Below are 10,954 nucleotides of genomic sequence, written 5' to 3' on the forward strand. Positions count from 1 at the left end.
CAAAGCCTTGGCAGCATGCATATTTTTACAGCCAGTGAATACTGTCTGTCTTGGTAATGTAACAGGGGAACTTAAAGGAGGCCAAAAGAGAGTGACAGTATTAGTTGGAAGAGAAATTGTATTTTTCTTGGCTTCTCTTGGTGCAGTAATGCAATTAAAATGTGGCAGTAGTGCATTGGGAATTGCTGATCATTTTAACTCTTTAAACACAGAGGATGAAGTGCAAGCCTTCAGGATTCTGTGTGGAAGTGCAAAAATATCTGCATTTTCCCCATGGAAAACTTTGCCTTTGATCCATCTTTTCAGTGTGCCCTTGCTTTCAGCTGATACGGGAAAATAATGTGGTTTCTCTGAATCATGTCTGTCTTGGTGAGGTCCTCGGAAGTTTCTGTCAGCAGGTGAGGAACAAGGAGGGGTGGGAATGGGGAACCACCAGAGGTGAAGTTGACCAGGATTAGGGGAACTGATACTGAGCGGAGTCCAGCAGTCCCCTAAAGCTGGGGGAGCTGGTACTGTGAGGAGGTACACGTGGTTCTCCCAGGACCCTGGACTTCACTCTGGTTTCTCAAGCTGGGCAGTGGGCTGAGAATTAGCTTCTAAATTTAATCCTATTTTTTTTTTGTCTGTGTTTTTCACTCTTTCCCCTTCCTTCTCCAAATAATAATGCATTTCTCTTCATTTTCATAACACTTTGTTTTCATAGCACTCTAGGGACATCCAGACTGTGTGATGGGTGGCAAGATATCTTTTCCAAAAATGAAGCTATTTATGAACTGAAGGGAAGGCCAAGCATTTAAAACAAGAAAGCTCTTCAGATTTCCTGTAATTTAAAAAATAACCAAATATAGTATTTCATTTTACAAAACAAAGTGAGATTTTACAGCAAGTGGCAAGTGTTAGTGGTGAGCAATCAGCATAGTTAATGTCTCTCCCAAAACATACTAGCGTAACGATGGGCTGTGGCACAGTCTTCACAACACTTAGCTACTAGAATAAATATTTTCCATGTATCTCCTCTCCGATTTAAAATGCAATTAGTATTTTACAAATTTCAGTGCTAACATTTCATGTGAACTTCTTTCTTAGACTGCGACAAGTTTTAAAATGTACATTGAAAACTGGAACATTCAGACAGCTGCCTGGCTAAAACGGTAAGAGTAATGAAACAGTAACATGCTTGTGAGACCCAAAAACTCTAGATGGCCTGGAAAAACACTTGACTGGTGAATCTCGTAAATGTATAGCCTCTTGTCTGTCTTTATTTCCTGTGTCTCTAATAGTTTCTGGAATACAAGGGTATTTGGTGCTGTAAAAGTTTTATTGCTGCAAATGTAAAATGCCCGCAGTTTATATATGAGCAGCAAAGCTATAAATGGACTGTTCAGATCTTCCATAATAAAATGGAATAGCATTTTGATGGCATCTCTTAGGCTGATGTTTGCCTCCATTATTCTTGCTATACTGTTTCACTCTGCTATGTTGTGTTTCCCTTGCGTACTACTACTGGAGGCAAGCCTTACGTCACTGGGATCCAGTTCAGCTAGAACTGGAGAGAAGTCGAAATCTTCAGAGCCCCATTGTAGTCCGGTTTGGAGTTACCAGAAGATGCTTGCTAGGGAGTCCCTGTTCAGGATGTGGAGAAGAAACTTCTTACAGCACTGAGAAGATCTGATTTTAACCCATGACTGTTAAGGCACTTACAAATTCTAGTATAAGTCCAAGTTTTGTAGATTAAACTGTCTCCTGTAACTTGTTACACTTTTTGGCATGACTAAAGCTCAGTATACAGTCAATGTGAGGTCTAAAATGTAGGTACAGATTTATTGTGGTTATCATACCTATTTTTGTTGTTAAATATATACATCTTAAAAGTCAATGTCTACTATTTTTCATGATTCAAATGATGTTCCTGATGAGAAGTGCATTATCTTGACTCCTTTCTTTGGAACACAGCATTTCAGTTAAACCTCAGATAGCCAGATAGACCAGTTGGTGTGTTCTTGAACTGATGTCATTCGCTTGCATCTTTGGAGTAGGATTTTGGGCTGCTAAGGTTAGTAGGAATCCCCTGTTTTGCAACAGCTTACGAAACTCACTGTTGTTCCCAGTGTCTGCCAGATAACAGTGCCTAAAAATACCTCTGTTCGTCAGTGAAGGGTGGGGTCGCATCTGTCCTTCGACTTGCTCTTGATCTGCCCTCAGAGTTTTGAAGGGTAGTGTCTGATTCCAGATAGAAGTATAGAGGTGGGAGAGAAGTCTTGCCTGTCCTTTGCCCCGTTATTTATTTAAATGCTATGAGCACGGGGAATATTTGTACAGGCGCTCTTTGGATACTCAGTGCATAAAAGCATGCTTCCTCTTTCCATCTAATGCTCCATGTAAATGAAGGGGGGGTGTCTCATGCCCTCATCTGTAACTAAGGAGAGATAAGACCATTAAGAAAACAGAATAAGACCCTAAAAACAGAGAAGGATTTGAAGTGCAGTGTCCATTGTTCAGTTGTATTCAGCTGCTTCTTGTTTTGTTTTTGTCTTTGCAGTGTTTGCTATGACAGAGCTCCCTGGTACCCTACAGCTTTAACGTTTATCCTGTCAGCCCTGTGGCATGGTATCTATCCTGGATATTATTTTACGTTTCTCACTGGAATCCTTATCACACTTGCAGCCAGAGCAGTATGTACCTTTCATTGTTGTCTTCTAAGGCCCATGCTAGATACTATCCAGCTGTCAACTGCAGCAACCACCCTGACGTGTTCAAGCAGCTTGTCCCTGCTGTGAGCCCTCTTTCACGCCTTTGTGGGCTTGATGTTCACTGAAACTTTGTACTGTATTGATGCTAATTGTAAAGTACCCCCAGCAGTTATAACCAGCACCAATTCTGCACATGCTGCAATGCTGTCCTTGGCTGTCAGAGGAAACGTTGCTTGTGAGTGTACAGGTGGTGGTGCCACCAGCTATGTCCATGCAGTCAGATTAGCTTGGGATTCAAGGTTAAGCTTGAGTCCAGACTTCTGCTAGGTCACGTTGCCTATATGCTGGCATGTGATAAGCTCTGGGTGCAATCTTTCTCAAGAAGCTGTTATGGGTTGAGCATTAGCCCAAACTTGAACTCTTTCATATGGATGCAATTGATGCAGTAAACTGGTCTCTGTGTTTATGGGCCGCATGCTGGGTAGAGTCACCAAAGACAGAACAGGTTTCATGTCTCACTGTTAAATTTATCACTGCTGATCTTTCGGCCTGAACAGGGCAGTTGTTCAGGGCTGGAAAGCACCACCATTGCTTTTCAGAGTTTGACTATGGATAGGTAACCAGGTCAATTTGGAAGGTCAGTTAAAACTAGTGATCAGTATTAACTGCTATGGCTAGAGCAGGTTGCTGAACATGTGGTCTTAACATGTGCTTTGCCTCTCGTTTATGAGGATTTCATAGATGTGAAGCTGAACCAAAATCTCTAGGGAACACCACACGCTTGCAGGTATATACACATATTTGTCCACTTAAAGTAACTTTGTTTCACCATTGATAACCAGTAAGAAGTCAAAACCAGGAGAGAGGAAGATCAAATCATAACAACTCCCCTCCCCAAAGATATTGTGCCAGAAATCCAGCATGAGAGTCTGCTGTCTGTCATAATCACAGAGGAAATTGGGGGACACTTCTCTGTTTGCTGCTGTGGGATTTTGGGTATGCCAGTCAAAACACTTCTGTCTTCCTGCTCTCAGTGCTTTCTAACTGGTGTATAAATTTTTCTGTAATACTAAAGCTGAGAATAAGTGGAGAGTCCTACATGGCAATGTGGCTGCATGACTGTGCCTAAGAAATGGATTTATATAATTTTCTGTTTACTTTTCCCTGACCTGCAGATAAGAAACAATTGCAGACATTACTTCCTCTCATCAGTGCCTCTCAAGATAGCCTACGACGTTGTTACCTGGGTTGTCACTCAACTGGCCGTGTGCTATACTGTTGCACCATTTGTTATGCTGGCTGTTGAGCCCACAATTAAATTTTACAAGTAAGTTCTCTTCTCTTGACTGTTATTCTCCAGACCAGCACAGTCTTTTATTAAATAACCCAAACCACACTGAAAAGCGGTTAATATTTCATCGAATTTGAAAGGAGTTCAAACAGGATGTTTAATAATGTGTAAGCGGTGATTTTTGCACTCCTGTAACTTAATGAGATAGCAATAATACCAAGGCAGAGCACTTCACTTCTACTTAATCTTTCTGTGTCCTTATGTGACTTTTCACATATTTGGTTTCCTTTTTCAAAACGGTCAAGTCTCAACCATTAGCAGTGGCCAAGGCTGGAGAGGTTAAGACTAACACGAGTTGGCAGTAGGAAGGACTCGATGAGAAAAGGCCATGTTTCCAGTTGCCAAATGCATAGAACAGGAGATGTGATCGGTCAGCAGGAGATAAGGAAGGTGCCTGGCAGAGCATTACTTCTTGAAATGAGTATGCTTTTCTTTTAGAATACTTCCATAGGCAGTGAATACTTCCCTAGATTCCTTAAAAGTAAGAAAACACTGGTGTTGCAGAGCATATTGGATATACTCTAATAAAAATAATTTGAAATAGAGAAGTTGAGAAAATAATTTGAAAATTGCTTTACTTTTCTTTCATTCTAAGTGAACTGTCAACATAGAGTAACAAGTTTTGTTTGAGAAGAAAGACAATTCCCTCCTCTAGCATAAAAGACACAAACCTGGTAGTCAAGATAGCTGCTGTCAGTAAGACTGTTTGAAGGGGGTTGAATTTTGACATTTTCTATTGCTGTTTCTTAAAACATTTGATTTCAACACAGAAAACTTACCATATAAAAATGACTCCAAATCATTCTTAGATTTGGTAAGATGCTTTCCCAACTACCTTGTTAATATCTATTTCTTTCTGTCTTTCAAGACAAAAGTAGTAAAGAGCAATCAGAACAAAATAAAGGAGAGAAAAGACTAAAATATTAAACTGGTTTATAAATTTGCCCTCTAAGGGAAATTGGTTCCCTTTGTGCTACAAAAGGCCATTCTATGTAGTAAATATTAATGTAATTCTGTGAGATTACATTGCTAACATCAAAACTACAGAAACAAATATGTATAAGGAACTTGCTAGCACTATGCCAGCATCCATGAAAGCAGAAATGTTACTTTTACCGAAGTTCTGAATAAAGAAAATTATTTTCCACCCTTGCTCCAAGTTGGGTCATCACCTTAATATTATTTGCCCTTGTGACTTCGGACGTAGTTAACACTTAAATTTAGAGACTGTTAAGCAAGGAAATTTGGAGCACTGCACACCAAGCAGTGGTCTTAAGCACCTTACAAGGATATTAGAGCTATGGTAAGAAGCATGAATGAAACCACAGAAAGGTGCATCTCTCTGGTTAAGAGCTGGACCCTACTGCTCCCAAACACGGTCCTCCCCAAACTGCCAGAGTATTTTTTTATTTCTATTCAATCTTGCATACACCGAATTATTTGTCATAAAAATACCTGATATTGAACAAGATATCATAGAATGGTTTAGGTTGGAAGGGACCTTAAAGATCATCGAGTTCCAACACCCCTGCCACGGGCAAGGACACCTTCCACTAGACCGGGTCGCTCAAAGCCTCATCCAGCCTGGCCTTAAACACCTCCAGGGATGGGGCCTCCACAACTTTCCTGGGCAACCTGTTCCAGTGCTTCACCACCCTCAGAGTGAAAAAGTTTTTCCTAATATCTAATCTAAATCTACCCTATTCCAGTTTGAAGCCATTATACATGCCCTTGTAAAAAATCCCTCTCCAGCCTTCTTGTAGGCTCCCTTCAGATACTGGAAGGCTGCTATAAGATCTCCACGGAGCCTTCTCTTCTCCAGGCTGAACAGCCCGAACTCTCTCAGCCTCTCGTCATAGGAGAGGTGCTCCAGCCCTTGGATCATCCTCGTGGCCCTCCTCTGGACGCGCTCCAGCAGGTCCATGTCCTTCTTATGTTGGGGATTCCGGAGCTGGATGCAGTATTCCAGGTGGGGTCTGACGAGAGCGGAGTAGAGGGGCAGAATCACCTCCTTTGACCTGCTGGCCACACTTCTGATGCAGCCCAGGATATACTTGGCCTTCTGGGCTGCGAACGCACATTGCTGTCTCATGTTGAGCTTCTTGTCAATCACCTTCTCCTCAGGGCTGCTCTCCAGCCATTCCATGCCCAGCCTCTATTTGTGCTTGCCCAACCCAGATGTAAGACCTTGCACTTGGCCTTGTTAAACTTCATGAAGTTGGCGTGGGCCCACCACTGCAGCCTGTCCAGGTCCCTCTGGAAGGCATACCTCCCCTCCAGCGTGTCTACCTTGCCAAACAGCTTGATATCTTCGGCAAACTTGCTGAGGGTGTGCTCAACCTAACTGTCCATGTCACCAACAAAGATGTTGAACAGTATAGGTCCCAGTACTGACCCCTGAGGAACTCCATTCGTCACTGGTCTCCACTTGGACATCAAGCCACTGACCGCAACTCTTTGAGTGTCACCGTCCAGCCAGTTCTTTATCCACCTAGAGGTCCACTTGTCAAATCCATGTCTCTCCAATTTAGAGACCAGGATATCGTGTGAGACGGTGTTGAACGGTTTGCACGAGTCCAGGTAGATGACATCGGTTGCTCTTCCCTTGTCCACTGCTGCTGTAAGCCCTTTGTAGAAGGCCACCAAATTTGTCAGGCATGACTTGCCCTTGGTGAAGCCATGCTGGCTGTCACCAATCACCTCCTTGTTTTCTGTGTGCCTTAGCTATTTCCAGGAGGATCTGCTCCATGATCTTGCCAGGCACAGAGGTGAGACTGACTGGCCTGTAGTGCCCGAGGTCTTCCTTATTTCCCTTTTTGAAAATAAGGGTTATGTTTCCCCTTTTCCAGTCGGCAGGAACCTCACCAGACCACCACGACTTCTCAAATATAATGGCTAATGGCTTAGCGACTTCATCTGCCAGTTCCCTCAGGACCCGCGGATGTATCTCAAACGCTTCCATGGACTTGTGCACCTTCAGGTTCCTCAGGTGGTCTCGCACTTGATCTTTACCTACAGTGGGCGGTTCTTCATTTTCCCAAACCTCACCTTTGCATTTTGTGTCATGGGAAGTGTGGCTGCAGTCCTTGGCAGTGAAGACTGAGGCAAAAAAGTCACTGAGTACCTCAGCTCTGTCTCTCTCCTGGGTAACCAGTTCTTGCATTTCCTTCCGGAGAGGGCTCACATCTTCCCTCGTCTTTCTTTTCTCACTGACATACTTAAAGAAGGATTTTTTGGTTGTCTCAATGTCCCTGGCCAGATTTAGTTCTATCTGGGCTTTGGCTTGTCTAACCTGATCCCTGGCTGCCCGAACTATTCCTCTGTAGACCTCCCAGGCTGTCTGCCCCTGTTTCCACTCCCTATAGGCCTCCTTTTTCCTTTTGATCATGTCCAGGAGCTCCTTGTTCATCCATGCAGGCCTCCTGGCTTTTCTGCCTGCCTCCCTCTCTGTAGGGATGCATCGCTCCTGAGCTTGGAGGAGGTGACCCTTGAATATTAACCAACTTTCTTGGGCCCTTCTTCCCTCCAGCGCTTCATCCCATGGCACCATACCAAGCAGATTCTTCAAGAGGCCAAAGTCAGCTCTCCCAAACTCCAGGGTGGTCAGCCTGCTGCGCACCTTCCTCACTGCCTCGCAGATCTCGAACTTGACCATTTCATGGTCACTACAACCCAGGCTACCCTTGAGTTTGACACTGTCTACCAGCCCCTCCTTATTGGTAAGGACAAGGTCCAGCATAGCTCCTCTCCTCGTTGGTTCCTCAACCACTTGGAGAAGGTTGTCAGTGCAATCCAAGAACCTCCGGGGTTGCCTATGCCTGGCTGTGTTACCCTTTCAATAGATGTCAGGGTGGTTGAAGTCACCCATGAGGACCAGGGTCTCTGAACGTGATGCTGCCCCTATCTGTCTATGGAGGGCTTCATCCGCTCGGTCTTCTTGGTCAGATGGCCTGTAGCAGACCCCCACTGTAATGTTCTCTGTTCCCGATTTCCCTTTAATCCTGACCCATAGGCTCTCAGTTGGCTCTTTATCCATCCCTAGGCTGAGCTCCATGCATTCCAGCTGCTCGTTGACATATAAGGCAACACCGCCTCCTCATTTCCCTTGCCTGTCTCTCCTGAAGAGCCTGCAGCCTGCCATGCCAACACTCCAGTTGTAGGAGTCATCCCACCATGTTTCTACGATGCCAATGAGATCGTAGCCTTGGAGGCATGCACACATCTCTAGCTCCTCCTGTTTGTTCCCCATGCTACATGCATTCACATAGAGACACTTCAGCCATGTCTTCATGAGTATCTCAGCTTTCTCCATGTCGTGGGTGACCAGGTCTTCTGTTTCCTTCCTGAGTGGGCCCATGTTTTCCCTAGTCTGCCTTTTGTCATTGAGATACCTATAGAAGGCTTTCTTGTTGCCCCTGTTGCCCCTGGCCAGATTTACCTCTATCTGGGCTTTAGCTTTCCTAACCTGATCCCTGGCTGCTTGGACAGTTTCTCTGTATACCTCTCACGCTACCTGTCCTTGCTTCCACCCTCTGTAGGCTTCCTTTTTCTGTTTGGGATTGTCCAAGAGCTCCTTGTACATCCATGCAAGCCTCCTGGCATCTTTGCCTGATTTCTTCTTTGTCAGTATGCATTGCTCCTGACCTTGGAGAAGGTGGTCCTTGAATACTAGCCAGCTTTCTTGGGCCCCTCTTCCTTCCAGGGCTTTATCCCACTGTGCTCCAGCAAGCAGATCCCTGAAGAGGCTAAAGTCTGCTCTCCTGAATTCCAGGGTAGCAAGCTTACTATGCCCCCTCCTTGCCACCCTAAGGATCTCAACCTTCACCATCTCGTGGTCACTGCAGCCAAGGCTGCCCTTGGGTGTGACATTCCCCACCAGCCCCTCCCTGTTGGTGAGAACAAGGTCCAGCATGGCCCCTCTCCTTGTTGGTTCCTCTATCATTTGGAGAAGGAAGTTATCGTCAACGTGTATCGCAAACTGCCTGGATTGCTTATGCCCTGCTGTGTTGTCCTTCCAACAGATATTGAGGCGGTTGAAGTCCCCCATTAGGACCAGTGCTTGCAAATGTGAGTCTGCTCCTATCTGTCTATAGAGGGCCTCATCCACTCAGTCTTCCTGGTCAGGTGGCCTGTAGCAGACCTCCACTGTAATATCACCTGTCTGTGCCCTCCCTTTAATCTTGACCCATAAGCTCTCGGTCAGCTCCTCATCCATCCCCAGGTAGAACTCCGTGCACTCCAGCTGGTCCTTGACATAGAGGGCAACACCCCCTCCTCGTGTCCCCTGCCTGTCCTTCCTGAAGAGCCTGCATCCGTCCATTTCAACACTCCAATGATAGGAGCCATCACTCAAATTAAGATATCTCTGAGTAGTTGCCTTCAGAAACACAACCCTTCTGTAAACATCATTACCTGACCTACCCCAGTTAAAAGTTGAGTGTTCTGGTTTATTTCAGTTCTCAGTGCTTGGAACAATTATTTTTCTTTCTGTCACTTTTTATTTTGTAATTTTTTTTAAACTTGTATGAGTTTTATGTCCTATGCTGGAAGGATGTTTCTTCAGAAAGTAGCCTTGTATATTTTAACATTAGAAGAGTTATGGGCTGAATAAATCTAGGGTTGAATTACAGGGGTTTATCTGAGCTGTTAGACTTTGGATTCTGGAGTTTGCTGATTGATTCCTTGCCTCATTAACATCCACGGCAACATTTTCATCGATGCCAGTGGATACCACATGCATGGGCTGTGTGAAATTCATGGGTGTGTTTTTGTACTTTCTAGGTCAGGTTCATACTTTCTGCGTTTATCCCTTAGCACTAAGTTCTGCGTGGACTTACTGAGGTTGCACAGTTCATGCTTTTACCGATAAAAACGTAACATTCTCTTTCTGCTTTTGTTCCCAGGTCTATGTATTTTCATATGCACATTCTAAGCATCCTGGTGTTACTCGTCTTACCAATCAGACCTCAAGCCGACTCCATAAGGAAGCCTCAGAATCAGGCCATGCAGAACTCTGTTAAAAGCAAAGACAAATGATGCCTCCAAAGAAAATAGCTGACATTGGGAAATTGAACTGTCACATCAGAAACAAACACAGAAGAAGAAAAATGGGTGGGATGAGGGTCAAAATAGAAGACAAGTGGCATTTCTATTGGTTATCTTAAAACCTTACTGGACAAGGCAGAAAAGAGCCTGAATGACTGTATTTCAAATTTTTCCAGTTAAGAGAGATTTTACAGGCAACGTTTACAGGCTTAAGGGGCATTTTGATTTTTTTAGTAAATATTTTTATGAAGTGTTTTTATATATTTAAACTTTTTCACAGAGATAGGCATTTTTGCTCTTTTACAGAAATATATGATTATTAATCAGTAACCTTGTGATTGGAGGGACAGGAAGCAGCTAGTACCAGCTGCCTGATAGCCTGGCGCTGTGGGCAGCTGGCCCGAGAAGCTTTGCATCTCTTGGCTATGGAGAGAGATGGTGCAAGTAGAAAACTACAGGCATGGGATTGCTCAAGGTGCTGGTGCTGACTTCTGCCCTCTTAAGGGAGAAGAGGGAGCAGAGCCTTCCCCGGCAATCCCCAGAGCAGGGACTGCAGCCTGAGCTTGGCAGCAAGTGTTTCACATCCTTTCAATGTGACACCTGCTGGTAATGAGGGCAAGACAGGTCCCTTGGGAATAGGTACCTGGGAGCACTGGCAACTGGCTAGGCCAAAATTGAAAGCCAAGAAAAAGCAAAATGAAAAAAAACCCCACCCTTTAGAGTAAAAGAAGGGACATACACCCTGTGTTGTCCTTCTCTAATGACGCGGCTGGTGCTTATTGCTACATCAGCCTTACTTTGCAGTTTTAGAGTGATGCTGCACTTCCATTTCAGTATCAAAATAACTGAGGAGCCATGCAGGCTTAGT

General features: G+C 44.4%; 1 protein-coding gene across 1 annotated transcript in view; it reads left to right on the forward strand.

Annotated features, from left to right (window-relative positions):
• The window catches only part of MBOAT1 (membrane bound glycerophospholipid O-acyltransferase 1), a 65,185-nt gene extending 54,745 nt beyond the window's left edge, over positions 1-10,440 (forward strand). The window contains exons 10-13 of the mRNA XM_082479206.1: positions 1,087-1,151; positions 2,540-2,672; positions 3,866-4,017; positions 9,945-10,440. Of these exons, the coding sequence (XP_082335332.1) occupies positions 1,087-1,151; positions 2,540-2,672; positions 3,866-4,017; positions 9,945-10,077 (483 nt within the window). The 3' untranslated portion in view covers positions 10,078-10,440. The remainder of the gene's footprint in view (positions 1-1,086; positions 1,152-2,539; positions 2,673-3,865; positions 4,018-9,944) is intronic.
• The last annotated feature ends 514 nt before the right edge of the window (positions 10,441-10,954 follow it).

The sequence above is a fragment of the Vanellus vanellus genome (assembly GCF_965231255.1).
Source record: "Vanellus vanellus genome assembly, chromosome: 2".
Classification (NCBI taxonomy): Eukaryota; Metazoa; Chordata; class Aves; order Charadriiformes; family Charadriidae; genus Vanellus; species Vanellus vanellus.